Source organism: Falco punctatus, assembly GCF_963210335.1.
Source record: "Falco punctatus genome assembly, contig: scaffold_52, whole genome shotgun sequence".
NCBI lineage: Eukaryota > Metazoa > Chordata > Aves > Falconiformes > Falconidae > Falco > Falco punctatus.
In genome coordinates, this window is record NW_027660219.1 from 765,100 (window position 1) to 784,441 (window position 19,342).

Here is a 19,342-nt window from a genome sequence, read left to right on the forward strand (position 1 = left end):
AAGGAAAACAAAGGTCAGATCTCAAGTGCAGCCTCTCATGGGGATGCAGGCCCCACAAGAAACCTCCTCTCATTAAGGTCATCATCCAGGTAACCCTGCCACAGCTGCTCCTGCAGAGAAGCGATACAAGGGACTCCCCAGCACCCCCTCCCAAAGCCTGCTCTGTCCCCTGGCAGGGCAAGTGCTGCTACCAGCAGGGACTCCCTGCCCTCCCAAACGCCCCCCTCAACATTCCCACTTGCCCCAAGTCTATGTACAGCTCCATCTGGCAACGCCACAGCAACAGCAGTTGTCTTTGCAGTAAAATAAAATAGGCAAGGGGTATATTTTTAGAGGAACATAAACCTGATTTTCAGTGATACTGGATAACTGCAGCTCTTACCGGCTTCAAATGGTATTTTGGGCACTACCACCTCAGAAAACTCAAGCTTTCCATATAAACAATGGAATTCACCCCCAAAACTAGTTTCCACACAGAGAAAAAAGTATTCTGGTCAGATTTAAAGAAAACCTTGTGTTGCACTTACACCAGAAATGGATGACAAGTTTCAAAGCTGTTTTTAGGAGGGCTTTGACCTGAGGAAAGGAAATAAGCAATCAGTGAGGTAACTCACTGCCGCACATGGAACCAGCTAATGTATGAAGATAACAGAGGCAAAAGATGTTGTCAGTCTCTCAAGTGGTATATCAAGTCTGGATAACATTTGGTCTGGATAAGAGAGAGTTTTAAATTCCACCTCATCCCAGGTTTGACAACACTGATTAAACCCCCCCAAATCCTACAAATTACTGATCATCAGCTCCAGCGGTGACAAAAGGAACTAGTTGTTAGACCATGTCCAGATATTTTCAGCACCATATTGTCTTCTGAATGTGGTGCCGTTTGCTCTATACCTGTCACTATGGCTATCACCAAGCGTTATTAGAAGTGAGTCAGGGACTGCACATGTGCTAGTGCAGATCCACCTTCACCATTCCAAAGGAAACAATTCCATAATGACAGATTAGTGAGAAAGCAGGAATAAAGGCATTTTTATTTTGTATAGATATATCTGTTTTCAGAAAGGAATTCAGTTTATTAATAAAACTATTTTTGTTGAAGTTTAGCAGCAGATTGATAAAATTAGCTGGAGGGTTACTTACTTTCAAGTAGATCCAGTGTTCCACTCCCCTCCTGGCAGAAAAGAAAAGTACCTTCAGGTTTTCAAGGCACAGATTGTGTATTTCTTGTGGTATGAACTAATTTCTTTTAACATTCAGCTGCGCAACTCACCAGTTCCAAGAACTGCATGTTATAGTTTGCATTCTGAACAAAGCTAAGTACCTTCCCTTCCAGGGCTCTTTTGTCTTCTAAATGCATCCTCCTTGGTTGTATTTCATCTTACTGTGTTCTCACTGCTTCTCTATAAATGGACATATTAATCCTTAATTTTCTAGGTTTCTTGCTCCATTTGCCAAAGCAGCATTTTCCTTCTCTCAGGAGCTGCAGATGCAGATTACCACTGTGCCAGCTTCTTCCTGTCTGGAGTGGTTTGGCAAAAGGAATTAGTTCAGGAAAGTTCATAAACGTCTATTTTCTTTTCACTTCTACTACACTTCACAGCTGTCTCACTGTGCTCTTGTCACTTTTCTTTTGAGTATACTTATGAAAACCCATCACAGCAGCTAAGGTCTGCAGGGTTGGAAAGCTGACCTTCCAACACAAGGGGCAGAAATACGGGAGGCAATCTTTCTCCCATCAAATAACAGTTCCTCCACAACTCTTTTACTGTTTGGGATATCCCTGAGAAAATGCAAAACCTCAATTTTGGCTTGTTGCAGCATTCACAATGATGGAGAAAAAGCTGTCAGGATTCACTTGTCAGCAGCTTAGGCAGTTGTGGAACTTGAGGTCCATTTGAAAATGCTTCAGTTATTTGTATGCAGTAGACCTAGATGCAAGGGCATTAAAATCTGGCATGAAAGCCTATATGAGCAGGATATGCTCTAGTCTGAAAGAAGACAGGTTTGGATTGAGATAAAATGAAACACAGACAACTAGAAAGAAGTACAAGTGCAATACTGCTGGTTGACTTCATGTTTAAAAACATGGCCCATCAGTGCAGAGAAAAACTAGTCTGTAGCATCCAATTAGAGCTGCTGCATTTTTCTAAGCTGTCCGGCTTACTCTGCATCCAGGCAAAACTGTTCACAGAAATAGTATATTCCCTTTTTTTTATGCATCACTTCAGGAGAAAAGGAAAAAAAAACCCAAACAACAAAACACGCAAAACCCCAAAACTGTTGCTATAGAGGTATCATCTATAGAGATAAAGAAGGCCTAAAATGAAGCAAGAATTCATAGAATCACCTTTCTAAATCTTCAGCTGCTCAGTCTTGAAAATATGGGGGAAGAAAACTGAAATGCATGTGAGTTAGCATGCGGTTGCATAAAGCTATCCATGAGATCAACTAGGACTCTAGGAATTTCCAAAGAAGTTGATCCCACCACATCTGCTTTCTCCCTACCTGTGAGAAAGGACATCGTGAAAATCAACCTTCAGACAGATAAGATTCCTTCCCCCTTTGAGTACTGCATCGTCACAGAGAGCCCAGCACCCCCAGAACAGCAAGAGAGATGAAGGAACCGGCACTTACTGCCACAGAGCATTTCCAGTCGGTTTGATTCTGCAGGTCAGCTACAAGCAACAGGATCCAACTCATGTTCAAAGAGCTCCAGCTCTAAGTCTTATTGAACAATAGAAGTGGTGCACTCTGGAAACTCTAATTTAGATGTCCCACTATATATGCTGGTAAAAGCAGATAGATAGATAGATAGATAGATAGATAGATAGATAGATAGATAGATAGATAGATAGATACACACACACACTGATTATTCAGACATAATCTGGGGTTTGCCTCACACCTCCTGCAATGAAGCCACTGATACTTACCTATCGTCACACATACAGGGCATTGCAAACCATCCTTGAAACAACTCATCAGCAACTAGTAGACTCTGTATTAAAACTGTAGCAGTATTAATATTTGATGTCTTCACAGCAGTAAAGATTTATTTATTTTTTAAAAAGCAGAAAAGTCTGAGAAAGCCATTATTTGTCACGGGATGATCCAAAGGCTGTTAATCTCCTGTCTACACCTTAAAGAAAGAAAAAAGGAGAAAAATCTAATTTAAACAAGTGTTATTAGGGATAAAAATTCAGACTGATGTTACATTAAATTATTTGGGAGGCTGAGGTATCCAGCCATGGTCTTCAGTATAAAAGAAAATTATAGGGTCTATCAACTAGAGAAGCGGTGCTCTGAGCCTATGTGCTGGCATGCTTACAGTTTTTTTAATGTCTGGCAGGATGTTTTACAAACTAAACTCAGCAAGGTGACGATTCCACCACAAGGTGCTTCAGATGGTTTTGCTAATAATTTTGATCAGCTGAAATGGAGAAAAACATAACTTCATTTATTTGGCTTTTCCAGAACCTGTCAAGTCTGAGCACAACCATTCATTTCTCCCTTCTGCATCTCCCCCACCTTCTTCCAGAAAAGACGCACTTCAATTTTACTTTTTTTCTACAAGTATTCTGCATAATCAGCCTTTGTTCCCAAAACAAATTTCGGTCATTCTTTGTTCTCTTCCTTTGCTAGAAGGAAGTGCCATTTCTTGAGAATGTTCATTGGAGGCTGGTACTGCTACTGCTGCAAACATGGAAGTGCTAACCACCATCTATTGGCTTTTCTTTTAAGAGCCTTTTAACCAACTTTGTTAATGGACTGAATGCAATTTAGGTATGGAACTTGGCTAAAATGTAGCTTCAATTGGCTATTAAAATTTAAGAGCCAACTAAGATAGCTAATTACAAAAAAAGCTCCAGTGATAATCTTAAGCAGAATTAGTAATAGCAAATGACAGGCTGTCTAGTCTTATTCCCAAAGGGAAAGAAACTCTTAACTAAGAAGTCAACCAGACAACGTGCAGAAAACCTAATTGCATTACTCTTATTATGGCATCCCAAATCTGGCAGCTCACTAGGATAAAACAGTGAGTAAAGTCTGTCAAACTACTCAGGAAAGCAACTGACCCTTCTTAATGCTAGCTGTAACAGACATCGGGAATTACGTTAATATTTTGTATTAACTTATTCCTGTAAAAATTAGCAAAGCAGCACCATCTAAAAAATATCTTATACCCATCCTGAATTTGATTCTCTCGCCAGATATTTTAGATTAAGGAAAAAAAAATAGAAACAATGTCTGCAAAGCGTTCAAGCACTAAAAGAAGCATTCTGTGCTTCGTTATCAATAGCCTCATGACACCATCAGCTGAAGTGCCGACTAGTTCTCCTGTGAAGATTTATCATGTATAGTGGCCACTTTGAAACATAGGTAGCGGAGTCTTTAACATTCCCTACTCAAGAGTCTCCCTGCTGTGCTGTAAATGTCAGTCCGGTTTTTTCACGGCTGTGCGCACAGGTTGGAAACAGCAGGAGAGCTTGGGAGTATGACTGCAATACCAGTAAGGACACTTGTCTTCACGGCACTGCTCAAGTGGCTCTGGGAATGCAAGACCCTGCTGTTCTCTAATATTTACACACACCTGCAGTCACCAAGAGCTGTAAATGCAGTCTAAAGGCAGCTTGCTTCTTTTGTGTTGGGGGCTTTACTTTCAAACAGGGATGGCAACAAAATCCTACCGTTTCCCTATCCCTGTTCTGCAAAACAACACACACGTGTGCAAGCACATACAGTATGCGGTATGTACAGTAGCACTGCAGGGATTGTCACAGCCTTCCACTTCGCTTATCCTGACCATCCCACGCTTTAAAACATCATTGCAGGTCACAGTGAGCCAAAGGCGTTCTTGCTTGCCACGACTGTAGCTTTGCAGTCTCTTGTGAGCAAAGGCAAGCCCTGAAACAACATTCACCTAGGATGGAAAGCACCCTTTTTCTTCGCAGAACACTTGTCAGTACAAACTTTTTCCAGGACTTTTTTGGGGTGGGAAGAGGCAGGGGTGGCTTACGAAATCTGCACCTCAGAACATTCTTTTCAAATATATGGAAATGTCTGTGTTTCCTGCATTTGGCTTTGGCAGTCTCAAAAGAAAACACACTCCTTGTAAACTTCAAAATAAAGACAGAAAGTTTACTGGTAAATAAGTTACTAAAACAACTGAAATGTCAAACAACTAAAGTACAAAAGAATGACATTAACTTTGAGTATGCAAGACAGCAAGAGAATACAATATGCTTTCCTGACAACAGTTCTTCGGAATAGTGTAACATACTTTTTGAACAAAATAATTAAATGAAGTCATTAAAATGATAGTTTGGTTTGAGGAGTTTTAAATATGAGAGAGGCTTTAGCAGTCCTGTTTTGCATCTGAAAAGAAAAGCATGCTATGCTTAAAGTCACCAGCCACACTTTGCTGATTGAGTCTGTATAGCAGTCAGAGTAGAAATGAACTTTTAAATATGTTATTCCAGTTTTATTTCAAAACAATGGATTCCCTTGTTTTCAAAACATTACCTCGGCATTCATTCAACATTTTATGCTACAACATATTTATTTCAGTAGCGATTCAGACATAAAATCAAGCAAGCATAGCACTGGGCATCCACACAAATACACCACCCACTGGCTCATATGCATTCGTTTTGGTTTGCCGCACTTCATAAAGCAGTCTCCCTGATAAGAATAATGTTCATGCCCTAACTTTTTTTTTTTTTTTTTTTTTGCAGTATCTAAATGTAAAGTAGTGGTATTTCACACCAAAATTAAACACTGCATTTTTTTACTTACAACTCTGAAAACAAGACTCAAAGCCAGGCAAGGAAGTACTTTTAAGAAAGGTTTTGGAAGGTTACATGCTTCTCAACTATGCAAAAAAGGTAAACCATTATTTTGTTATGAGAAGCACATGCAAGTCAAGCTTTCACTGGAACTAGACACTTTACAAAATTATTAATGATTACAACTTTTCACTAACATAAAAAGAAAACCTGAGGGGGCAGTTGAGAATGGACCTTGGATTTTGGTTTGTTCTTTTCTTTTCCCTGGGCTCTATGTCTGAAATGCTGGTCTCCTCCTTTCCAGAGAAAATCTGAATAATTAGAAAAGTGACACAAACACAAATACTATGAAAAAAATAACTAACATTCACTACTGAGAGAGAGGGGGGTTGAGAGATAGGGTAAAGTTTAACGATTACGATAGTCTGCTTAGCTGTTTAGGGTAATAATAGTCTGCTTAGCTGTTTGCCAGATCTTACATGGTTTGCTTGGGTGTTGTGATAAGGTATACGGGAGTAAAGAGCCTTATGACCATGTAAGTCCAGCTTTATGACCATATAAGTCAAAAGAACAATTACAACCTTGCAAGAACAAGCCAAAGCTGGTTCTGCGGTTTGGACAAAAACCAGGACGCTACTGAGCCTGCGCCAGATGTGGGGGTAACTAGCAAGACTCACCTGCCTTCATCCTCAGGACCCCTGACGACCACCACCAGGGGACACTGCGCAAACTCAGTCGAGAAAAAAATACGGAAATGGCTCGCAGAACTAATTTTAATACGAAGCGGGGATAGGTAATGCATATGTATAGGCGTATTGCAACACATTATGAATATGTAATGAGATGCCTTATAAAAACAGAGCAAGTTTTCATGTCAGGCGCGCACGGTTTTGGCGGGACTACCCCCCGTGCTGCGCAGCGCTGAATAAACATACCTACTTTACAATCTTACTGATTGTGGAGTCTGCTTTCCACACATCAATACCATCCTATTTTTGAAGCATCCCTTTGTTGGTATTGTACTAAAACAAGTTCCGGTGAAGAAACTGCTAGCATGAACATCAGTGAAGGAGGAAAAGGTGTCTCAAAGAAAGATGTCTGATGGGATTTTGCACTCATCATAAAGTTAGCTGTTTTAAAAAAGGTCATCCACAGAATGGCTTGGGTTGGAAGGGACCTTAAAGATCATCCAGTTCCACCCCCCCTGCCATGGGCAAGGACACCTTCCACTAGACCGGGTTGCTCCAAGCCCCACCCAGCCTGGCCTTGAGCACTGCCAGGGATGGGGCATCCGCATTAAATTTTACTGAAGAGCTTATTTGGGAGCTTCCTATGCCACAGTATTCTTCATCACAGTTTCTCTTGCAAAAGAGAACTTGCAAAAAAAAACCTGTTACGCAATTCATCATTTAGAACTCAGTATTTTTTGGTCTTTGAGCACTTCTGGAAATTTGTATAACCCTGATGACCAAAAGTCTTCGTTTCTACTACCTAGTTGTGTACTGTTTTGATGAGCAAATTGGTTTAGCATATTAGAGCATATGGTTTGGAACTAGAAATGGATTCTAACTTTAGACTGAAAAGCACAACCTTGCTTACAGATACTCTTCAACACTAGTTGAGAACAGTATTTAAAAACGCTTACCTTAGCCACATAGGCTTCAACTCTGTTTCTTGATGGTAACGTATTCACGGGTGGGGTTAGGAAGCTTCCTCCTAGATTTAGACTTCTATTCAGTGCCAGATTGTTGCTAATATGTCCCAGTTCAGTTGAATACAGAACTGGACCACTGACAGCGCTGCTTGCAATTAAAGGTTTGCTTCTATGGCACTCCCGAAGGAGCTTAGCGTTGGCTTCTGCTAGTCTCTCATTAGCTCTGAAACATTCAGAAGCATACAAAGAATTATCTTTGGTAATAACACTTCCGCAAAGCTACCCTCCAGGTCTTTGACTATTATTTGACTTCTGAAAGTGGAAGGGATTAAGAGAGTCCAAAAAAACCGTCCATAATTTGATCTGAGGTTTTTTGAAGAGCCTAGTTCTAGGTAGCCACACTACCTGCAAGAAGCAGCAAGAGTTAACCAATACTTTGGACTTCTCAGCATTAAGGCCTCAAAGCAGTCTGTGCACACCGTGTGTTTACATAGCTCTTCCTGAAAGGTACATCACCTGCATAAGAACTCTGGGCTACCCTTCCTTTCCCAAAGAAAGCTGAAACCTATGACATGCGGCTAAAATGGAAGCCAAAAGATTTTTGTTGCTGCTTCGCAGCATCAAATGCCACTCTCTGAAGGGCCTATCCTTATTCAAGCAGTAAAGGACACGACATTATCTTTTCTGCCATACTTAGAGTAAGAAGAGGAGATTAGAGACTGGCAAAAAGGCTGCCGGTTAAAACAAACTCCACTTCAAAAATATCCTATTAACGCCCATGATCGGTGGTGTTACTGCTGGAACACTGAAGAGAAATGAAGATAGTTCCAATGAACAGGGGGGAGCCTTAAGGTACTTTCATCACAAATATGCTATCTTACGCATAATGCTGACCAGATGTAGAAAAGGTATTTAACGAAGAAAACTGCTTGAGGAAGAAGTAGTATCTTATTATCATCCCAAAAATGCATGGACTTACCCTTCTAGTTTATTTCCTAGGCATCTTCCATTTTTAACTTCCTCCAGGTACAGGTCTTTGTACTTTTCCGCTTCTGCCTGTGCGGATTCTTTTTGAAAAATACTGTCTCGTTGGGTATTTTTTATCCTGTCCAATTCACGTTCGAGGTCTCCAATTCTGTGTTCTAGCTGGTTTGTCAGCAAAGCATGACGACTGGCTCTGATTTGTTCTAATCTGTCCTGGGAGGCTGCCTGCATCTGAAGTAGATACACACTTTCAACCACCGCAAAGAAAAAGAGAACTCTCCTCGCCAGTCAATTGCGTGCACCCAATTTCAAGGGCCCAGCTCTATTCAGCGAGGCAACTGTGCCTCCTCACTGCCATCAGCGACCAGGGCAGAACCCTGGAACTACCACACCAAATGATTCTTTTCATTCAGAAAGAACCCCCATCTTAGCACTATTACTCATCAAAGCTACTGATGGAAGAACGCTATCTCTGTAGGACAGGGCATAGCATTCCTCAAAGAAATTATGGAGATGCGGCACCCCCAGCCCCCACCCTGCAGCTTTGGTGACTTCTTTTCTGAGCGTTGCCCCTTGTGCAATGACTAAGGAAGATGTGTATGCCTGGCTGTGACAACTCTAAGTTGCAATACCCATTCAAGGATAAACAATGAGAACAGACCAGTGGACAGTGATACCCCTCCAAGAACTGCAAAATGAAAATCTACCTTGGCAAGTTTTTGATTCAGGGCCTGCAGGCACACTGCACGCACATGAAAGCATCTTGCCCAACCATATTCCCTTCTCCCACTGCCCTTCAGGAAAAACAGAAGTACAGCGTAACACATGCAATCAGGCACCACCACCACCCCTAAAAATGACAACCAAAACAGAAGTCTGTAACAGACACACATAAGAAATTAACTTACCTGCAAAATCAGATTGACTTCTTGCAGTTTTTGTCTTATTTCTTGTTCAGCTCACTCTTCCACCTCTTTTGTATTGTTCTATTTGGCTGCGATCCACCGTGTTAGTCTCCATATGGTGTTTGAGGTTAGCCACCTCTTCTTTCAGCTGGCTTTTGCTCTTTTCCAGTTTTTCATGGCTCCCACGCATGGTGGACAACTCTCGCAAATCATGATTTTGTGCTTCTAGCTGCATGCCTTTTTTAGACTATCTCCAGCTGCTGGGAAAGTTCATCAACCTGTAGACAGGAAAGGGGAAAAAAACAGGGAACTCACAGAGATCTAAAATTAGTCAAATCTGTGAAAATTGGTACAGGAGTTGGCCATCAAGACTATTTATTTACCATCTGCTGATTCAGTGTTAAAACAAAAGCGAAACCAGGCTCTTCTTTTAAAACAAGAACAGCTTTCACATCATTTCTGACAGCATTCCTCAGGTTCCCATCCTTCCTCAGTTCTGCAGTGGGTCACAGACCAAGAGGTACCAAACCAGCGGCATTACACCCGCAGGGCTAGGCTGAAAAGCACTAGGGCTATTCTTCTGCGAGATGTTCATACGATCATAGGAAATCAAACACACCCATACCCAGTTACATCACAGCCACATTCTGGTTTCATCAGAAAAAAACCCATGTATCATGCTTCAGAGGAACTGTCACATGCTGTCACACGGTCAAAGCTTCGTCACAGAACTGACAAGACAAGAAACGGATACCCTTTCCTTCCATTACGCTAACAGATCTGGAAGTAGTAGTTCAGAACACCGCTTTTACAGCACTGGTGGCAGAAGACAGTCTCTTTAGGTCAAAGCTACAGTTTGTTTTCAAAAGATTTCCAGGAAATATCAGAGTTCCCATAGGTCCCAATGGTCAACTACAGCTCTATCCCCTTCTTTCCCCCTCCAGAAACATCCATCGTCTATACCTATTAACCATAAAACATGATATCCCACCATCTTTTATTTTTAAAAAAGAGGGGGAAACCACCAGAGTCAACACTTGAAAGTCTCTAAAATACGTAGAAACTTTACACTTATTTAAAATTGCCCAAACGTAATTCCATTCCCTGTCATTCAAAATAACTCTTCCAACAGGAACACAAATATGCTGCTAACCTGTGAACTACAAATGAGCCACTCTCAAGGCAGTTGACTCGTTCTACAATAATATCTTCTAAAAAGGAGCATAACTTTGAAACACAGCTATCTCAGTAATGAGCGGAGAAGCAGCTAAAAGGTTCCACGCTACCGAACAGCCAGAGCAACCTCAAAAGCATTTGTGGGTCTCCATGACAAGGGAAAGACGGACTGAGTCAGCTACTAGTAAGCAACAAGTTACAGGGTTTTTTCCGCATCACCTCACACTGCATCGTGCCCTGGGAAGCAAAGACACCATTCCGAAAAGCAAACCCCCACCTGCCTCCTGCTCAACTCATGCCTGAGACAGGCTTCAGGGGGTGACCTTGGGCAAGGCCAACTGCACAGAGTTGTTCCGAGTGATGGTGGCGTTACTCCCCTCTCTTCCGAGAGGGAATGCATCCGTCGGAGCCCGACGATGCTGCCACGGCCTCAAGCTGCAGCCAGGCCTGTGCTGGGCCTTCACTGCTCTCAGCCCTGGCCCTCACCCATGGACGTGACGTCCCAGTAGGACTGCAGACCTGCCCATCCCTATGGACCGGCCTGGTGATCTGCACTCTTGGAGGACTCTGCTCACTGTCCCCAGAACTGTCCCCAGAACTCTTCTGCTCTTCTTGGTGAGGGCCTGTGGGGCTGATCCCTGGCCTGTGTGGTCACAGACCCTGCCAGCCTTGCTGTGGCTCTTGCTTTGCCCTTCCTCTGCAGGACAGCCTACCCCTGATGCGCCCTCGCAGATACTGCTGTGTACGTAACACTTCCATCTTTACCCCTAAGAGCTACATCAGTATTACAGTCGCCTACTACTGTGACCATAGAAGGAACATCAAAAACCAGCCAAATAATTTCAGAAATACAGCCAAGAAAAAAGTAGTCAAAATCAACAACATGAAAAGAAGTATAAAGAAAGAACAAAGGTTACAAAAGAAAAACCACCACAATAACCCAAACAAAATAAAGCTCACCTTTGTTCTTAATCTGCCAATTTCATTGACCATTTCAGAATACCTGTTCTTCGCTTCTCCCTGCAAATTCAGCTGGGACAGTCCCCCTCTCGCCTCATACACCCTTAGCTCCTTCGTAGCTCTGCTCAGCAGCCTCTTCAACCTGCACAGCAAACTAGTCATGAAAACAATGAAGCAAAGGAACAGAACTGGACTTTTTCACATACTCTCATGTAAACAGCACAGACGCAGCTTGCTTCATCTTTAATGTACTTGACACACCAGGAATTACCAGGAAAAAACAGTATTCCTGTGCCACATACACTTGGAGAGTCCAGATTTCACCTGAAAAGAGGAATGAAAGACTCCCTTTTTCCCAGGAGAACTGCAGGGCAACCTGCATCTGCAGTTGTTTTGGCAGCTATTGAAAACCAGGGGCTGGTGTACAGAAGTACCTTGCAAGAACTAACACGAGGCTGGCATCTGCTCACAGTTAGGTACACCTATTTTTACACTAAAGTTTAATAAAACATGACTCCTACGCAGGGATACCTCTTCACCACGCTAAAAAGCCGTACCTCTTACAGTCTTTCTGCAGATCGAGGTTTCTTTTCATTTCTTGGGCCAGACGTAGTTCAACTGGGCGTTTCAACTCTACCAGCTTCTTCACTTCCTTTCTTTCACTCTCGCACTTTCAAAAGAGAAAAGAAAGATGTATCACGCACACAGAGCACAGGAAAAATACCTACGTACAGTCTGTGCATCTAGCGCTCTCCACAGAGAAGCTGCTGGACATCTCTATCCGTTAGCCACGTTCCACAGAATGCCATGGGACGGAATTCCTGAGGCTATTCCATCCATCCCTTCAGGTTTCACAGCAAACAGACCAATATGTAACTACAGAAACAGATGCCCTCGCCTGAAGCAAAGGCCATCCTCTTCTAGACATAACAGGTGGAAAAGATGCTGGAGAACACTTTTGGCAGTGCCTCTGCTCATAGTAGGGATTACGTAGGTATGCACTTCATGGGAGAACATCGATCCATCCAAAGCTTTCATGGGATCTTCCACCAACCAGCAGGCAGGGGCTTGTGGAGGAACCTGATCTTTTGGAGTTCTTCAACATTTTATTCCCCTCGGCCATTACCTCCACCTCTTCTGTGTGGGCATTTACTTAGCCACATGCTGGTTTTCCTCCTCTTGGTGTTTTCTCAGCCACACCAGAGGAGAGCTGGCAGCTGTTTTGACTTTGTTCTTCCATTTTCCCTCTACAGAAAAGGAGAAAAGGGGAAGGCTGCCCCTTGGCAACTGGCAGGCGCTGCTTGTTTCCCAAGCACTCGTTCATTTACCCAGCATTCCTTCAGTATGTTTTTCTGCAAGGCTTTTAAGCTCCCGCTACGCTGAAAACATACAGCAGCTCCTCCATACACGCACTGGAAACATAAACCCGCCTAGAAACCAAGGGGTCAGAAGATGACCACACAAAATCCAAGGAAGAACTGGGAACTGTGGCCTTGCTCGATGTGCTCAACTGATAGCAAACCACACTGGGAACTCTTCCCAACAGAGCCACTCCAGAACTTACACAAAGATACCCATCTAGCTTTTATTTGCTTCCTCCGTGACCCCCAAACGATAAGGTACTCGCAGCCTGAATGGCAAGGATAACAGAAAGCAATGATATGTAAGAACCTGACCAGAAGGTGCATGTGGTTCTCCTGGGTATTGGCCCGGTGCCTGGAGAATTTTCTGGGCTCACCTGTTGCAACAGTTCAGCCTTCTCCTCGTCCAGCTGAGCAACGCGCTCTTCAAGGTGGGATCTTGACTTCAAGTGCTCCTCCCACGTGCTGTGCAAGTCCTTGGATGTCAGAGCCAGCATGTTCTGCTTCTGCGTCTGTGAAAGCAACAGTGGCAGAAGAAAAAGTAAGGTGGCCGGAAAAGACAAGAGCGCAGGACAATGCAGTAACTTACACAGAAACAGGCCTAAGCTCTCCTCCACCCATCCAAGACCTATGGCCAAGGTTGATGTGGAGTGTAAAACACACCTTAGGAACCATAACCAAGAACAGCAGCTGGAGCTGGTGGGAAGAAGGAATACTCTAGAAGCGACAGGATGAGGTTACAACTTTGGGGGATAAGATGACATGCACACACACACAAAATCACCCTACAGCTTTCCTGCAAAGCTCCTCTGGTTCCCTCTATACTTCAGTTTTCGTAAGAACACTGCAAAAGGTGGTGCAAAAGGACAACATTCGCTCCTACTTTCAACAGCTACACTCAGATTTATTCATATAGTTACAGACATTAAGTACCTTAGTTTTCAACTTTCTTTCCAACTCCTTTTGCAAGCGCAGCTTGTCTCTCTCCAGGTCACTGTGGTAGCGTGTAGTAACTTCAAGTGAAGCTTCTGGCATAGATTGCTTTTTAGGTGCATCAGCAAGCTCCTGCTGCAGTTGTCCAAGCATGCCCTAACGAAACAGTAAAATGAGCATGAAGAAAGTTCTAAGAACATGAAATACGCCTTTAACTTATTTTATTATACAATTAGACCTGTCTAGATTGAACCCAAAAGTATGAAATTTTGCCTGCCAGCAGCAGGCATCTGCGCAGATGATGACCTCTCGTCATCTTTCTCAGCTGAGAACCTTTGACTATCAGCAGCTGTTCATGAGGATTTCTGTTTCCTAACACATAAAAAAGGCTCAAGTATTGTTCTTCCTTGAACAATACACAGGAACACACTGCCATCAGGTATTTTTTTCCTAACAAAACCCAAAGAAATCTGTTGTGATCTAAGAGCCACAGTCTGACTGCAAATATTACTCTGGTGACTGAAGGCAGGACTTTGTGTTAGATTGTTCTTTCTTCTGTTTCTTCACTATACAAATACAATTAAATGAATACAAATATCTGAAAGCTCCTTTGAGATACACTTTAAGGGTATGCTGAATCACATCCTCTTGTAGTCTTCTTACTCAGCTCGTTTTAGAAGTACTGATAGATTAGGTTTACAAAAATCTGCACAGCTCATATATATGTATAGCTATATACATATACACACACACACTCTCTCACATGATCTTCAAAAGGAACCCATTATTTTGGTAGTAAGAATACAAAGCAAGTCACAGTTTACAATGATTGACAGTACTGCTGGAGTGTGGCTACACATCATAAAAGAGAAAGCTTAAGGTCACCGTCTGACATGAACTTTGAGGAACAGGCAGGCCCCTCAGAACCCTCAAAACACACACAGAAATCAACAGCTGGACATTACTAATACTCTTCAATCTTGATAGCAGCTTACAGAGAACCTATTTTTTCCCCTCTATAGAAGCTTCATATAAATCTATCCCCAACCACTTCACTTCTCTGTACCTTCATTTCTCAGCCCTCGTGTATTGGATGGTTCCTCCTTTTATACCACTCTCATTCATGTCATCAGTGCAATACTTACATCAAAACCATCAAATACTTAAGACTATTCTATAGGGCATAACATGGACTAAGGAAAATAGATGAAAAAAAGTTCTAGAGAAGAATCACCTTTCTTGATCAAAGCTTAGACTTGGATACCTTTTTTCTGTTCTCTGCTTAGATCTGAGGACTAATATCCCCGTTGCCAAAACTTTCCGCAATTCCGAGAGAAACATAACAAACCAGAACAAATCAGTATTCTTTGGTCCCATGCATATAACTTACACCGGATATATTGTAGGAACAAACTAATTTCAAGAATGGACAAACTTTAAATTGTTCTTTCTACGCATATACTTTACCTGTCTTTCTACTACGTCAGTCTCATATTTAAAGACTTGTTCCCTTAAATCAGTACACTTGGCATTTAAATCCTTGTTTCGCTCTTCTATTAGATAAACTTGCTTTTCTGTATCAGCTCTAAGTTTGCTGAAAATGTCATTAAAACAGTGCTGCACATAATCCACCATTTTTTCTTTCATGATCCTCTTGTTCTGCATCTCTTCCCATTGCTGATGGAGTAAAAAGGTTTTCACCCTGGAGCTGGGCCAATCGCTCCTGCAAGGACTCTTGTTTTATTACAAGTTTGCTTACTGGATCTTTCTCAAGTTGTCGAGCATGATCACATTCCTTTGCCCGACCCTGGCCTTGACTTAATTCTTTTTTGCCATTTCTAAAAGCAAAGCTTTTTCTCTGAGCATTTGCTTCAACTGGTGAAGCTCATTTTCTAGCCTATTAGCTTTGCTTTTAGCTTTACACAGCTGCAGAGACAAGCTCTTGTTGGTTTCTTGCACGTCAGAGAGGTCACGATGGAGCTCGACTTGCAAGCAAAGGCATTCATCACGTTCTCTGTGAAATCTTCGTTCAGTGCAGGAGCGGGCTGCAAACTAGGACCATGCGCGGCAATCAGTTAGCTGAGGGGGATGAGCTCGAGCTTGTCTAGACAACAATTAACATGATGAGGCATGTTTACAGAGCACAGGGGGGTGGGAGACGGATGGCGCCAAGGATGGCGCCAAGGAAAGGTAACACCTTGCAGTTAATTGATGGTAGTTAACCACCAATCGGGGATTGCCTAGTATGCAAGGCTTAGCTTCAAGAACCAATCTGTTTAAAACGCGCAGCTTCTGAAAGTCTATAAAACCTCGTGCTTCTGTACAATAAATTGACATTTGCTTGCATCAAGCTGCGTCCCGTCTCTTCATTCGCCGCAAATTGGTGACCCCGACGTGATGCGTTTAAGGATCTGACGTGAAGGGCTCTCGAATCGCCTATCTGAGCGACATGCAGCGAATCCCGCAGAACTTTGACTGATCTGCTGAAAGGAAGCAGGAGCCGGCCTGAAATCCCTCCGGAGTTGAGAGGTGAGCTGTGGGAAATCCGTAATGGGGAATCAGGCTTCGTCCCCAGAAAGAGACGTATATGGAGTCATGAAGGGTCTTCTAGTCAGATCCGTGAGTCCGTGCCTCAGTCTCCTCAAATGGTGACCCCTATGGTGGTGTTCCGAAGCCTTGGAAGAATACGGACGGAAAAAAGACAGCTCGTGGAAGAGGGCTGCGTTCCGGAGGAGACGGCTTGGCTGAACGATCGTCTTGCTGTCTGGACCAGGCGGACAACCTAAACCCCGAGGATAACACCTGTACTCATCGAGACAGGTGAGCAGCCAAGAAACTTTAGAGACTTTGAAAGAATGAAAGTGTGCACATACAGCAGCCAATTGTATGATGCTGCCGCGGAGGGGAACTCCGTGTCGGGAATGCATTTAGCATCTTGGTGGCAAATTCTGACTACTCTTTGCCAAGTGTGGACTAATTCTACTAACGGTGCTAAACCAGAGGAAGCTGTAAATTCCACCGACAGCACGACTCTTCTCAAGACACAGTCAGCGATGGCGATTCCGTCCACACCTCCTCTGCCCCCAAAGCTTCTGTCACTGATTGCAGCGACCCTTACAACACAGGACCAAGCACGGGAACAGGGCAACTCGGACAATGATTCCATTGACACTGATAAACCTTTTGATCCAGGTCCTATAGATCTGGAAAAGGAGCTAGACCTTTCCCCCACCCCCTTGTCTCTCCTGATGCATTGATTGTATTTTTGGGGAGGGTGAAAGGGAGTCTGAGGGACTGGTGGCAGGAATGCAAGTGGGAAACACTTAAGTGATGGGATTTGGGAGTCGCTATGGCATGTTTAGTATTTTGTCAGACAAATCAACCTGCAGAGTGGCAGCCTGTGCAATACAAGGCTGTTAAAGAGTTAAGCAAAGCAGTGCGGGAAGGGAGGATTCATAATACATTTGCTATGTTCCTTCTTGAAGTGATGGCAGAACCTTATACACTCACACTGCATGATTGGAAGTTATTGCTTTGTATGGTACTAACTGATACAGTATATGATGTGGTTATTTGATTTTTGTGAGCTATGTGTAGTGGCCTTGATTGAAAACCTTAATCGGGGAATTGCTGTTAACTATGAGCAGTTGGCTGGAGCAATTAGTTGTGCCGATTCTGTGACTCAGGCAAGGCATCCCAGGGACAACTGTTTGCAAATGAATGAGACGGCTATTAAGGCAGTCCGGATGCGGGAGTCTTGCCACAGTGTTGCGGGGTCCTAGAGAGTCACTAACTGTAATACTAACTTTTGGCTTCAGAATATTTTGCAACAAGTCGAACATCAGGAAGCTCAAGGGTTGCTTTTAAAACAACTAGCTGTGATAATGCCAATGAAAATTGTAAATGGGCAACTTTCACAATCGCAACCCCAACATGTGTCAAATGATTGTAACGCGGAACTCACAGCAGACTGTAATTCTGAGGCCGAGTTCTGGAATGCAGCATAACAGATTTTTGCTTCTCTAATCTCTTCTGTAAGAATAGTACACGCTCTTAACTTGCTTAGTAAATTAGGCTGCTAGCTTGCTAAACAAAGTAATACTACAAATACTGTTCTTTTTTTTCTGGCTTATTAACAGATGTTGATCCTGTCCATCATATGTTGCTACAGAACCGAGGTGCTATTGATTTTTATTATTAGCACAGGGACACAAGTGTGAAGACTTTGATAGGATGTGTTACGTGAATCTGAGTGACCACTGTGAATTAATTTACAAAAGTATACAAAACTCAAAAGCCTTAAAACAAAGATCTGCAACAGAGCCAGGGGCGGGATGCCTTTGGTCTCTTCTCACGGCTGGGAAACTTTGGGCCATGACTCAAAAGTATTACAGGATTTATTATAATTACCTTTAACCACCTTATTGATGTTTGCCTTAGGTCTCCCATGCTTTTTTTTTCTGTATTCAGTGTTTAGTTGATTGTAACATAAATCAGGTCATGGTCACCCAGCTACACACCCCCTTTGCCTCCTCGCAATTAAGCAAAAAAGAGGATAGAGAATGTCTGAAGAGAGAGATAGGAGAGGAAACTGGAGAATATTTGACCTAACAAGAGATGAGAGAACAGCTAGGTATTGTGAAGGAGAATAGGAAAGATAAACATGGTTATCTAGTGTTTAATAGGTGTCTGCATGCTTGTAGAGATATATAGCTATGTAACTGCATGAATGATTCCTGCCCTGAGCCTGGTGGAGCATACAGCTGCGGGTTTGTGTCCAGGCTCAGAGATGTAAATAGGGGCTTCTCTGTTTTGGTGGAAGTGTTTCTCTTTGCATAAAAAAGAGAGGGAATGAAGGGAATGACCCCAGAGGTATGTTCAGAGAAGGCATGCTATGTTTCGAACTTTTTGACTGAACCAGTTCTTGTTTGGTGTGCCCTTCCACCTATGTATAATGTTAATCCAAAAGATGATATTGTTTACACTTTGAATGTCGATCATTGTCTTTCTGTAGATGCTAATGTAGTAGGAGGCTATGATGGGAACGTATTGCAGCGGTTCTTCTCTTATCCGGAGTAACAGCAGGGAAAGCATTAAAGAGTTAAATCACCTTGTTTGGTAGGCAGTTCAGAATGTGAGTCAAAATTGCCACTGCTTTTTGTTGTTGGTTCAAGGACATGGCTGTGAGGATTTGGATGGTATGTGCTGCGTGGATTTTAGGCGCCCCATTGCAGCAACATGTTATCAAAATCTGAGAAAATTTCAGCCTTTTTGGCATCCATTCACTCAATTGGCAGTATTGTTTGCTATTACCTTGGTTGCTGTCATGTTTGCAAGGGCCCTGCAGAACATGGCAAACCTGGTACTAGCTGTTCAAAAACAAAAAGGGGAAATTGTAAAATTGCACGGAACAGAGACAATGGGTTATTTTGACATTGATAATATGTCTTAGTTGCTTTTTTATTTGTTCTATTACTTGTACCTTGTTTTTACTCGTTCGGTTTCAAAGGTTCTTTTTGTGCAACAGGAAGGGGGAGATGCAGGAGCAGTCTGCGAACTAGGACCATGGGCGGCAATCAG

At 42.8% G+C, this 19,342-nt stretch overlaps 1 protein-coding gene and 1 long non-coding RNA gene across 3 annotated transcripts in view; one reads left to right on the forward strand and one right to left on the reverse strand.

The window, feature by feature from the left end:
* Positions 1-19,147, forward strand: part of LOC308057581 — a 309,793-nt gene extending 290,646 nt beyond the window's left edge. The window contains exon 2 of the long non-coding RNA XR_013925341.1: positions 18,544-19,147. This is a non-coding gene — a long non-coding RNA (uncharacterized lncRNA). The remainder of the gene's footprint in view (positions 1-18,543) is intronic.
* Positions 10,620-14,206, reverse strand: LOC308057573 (ankyrin repeat domain-containing protein 26-like). 2 transcript variants are annotated; one of them, XM_080411652.1, is made up of 3 exons: positions 13,763-14,206; positions 13,207-13,341; positions 10,620-11,622 (listed from the first exon to the last, which is right to left on the reverse strand). In XM_080411652.1, exons 1-3 carry the CDS (start codon positions 13,913-13,915, stop codon positions 11,563-11,565), a joined length of 348 nt encoding a protein of 115 aa, XP_080267778.1. In that variant the 5' UTR covers positions 13,916-14,206; the 3' UTR covers positions 10,620-11,562. The 2 variants fall into 2 exon arrangements, with proteins under 2 accessions (XP_080267778.1, XP_080267777.1); XM_080411651.1 differs by lacking the exon at positions 10,620-11,622 and adding an exon at positions 11,661-12,138.
* Positions 19,148-19,342: the final 195 nt, after the last annotated feature.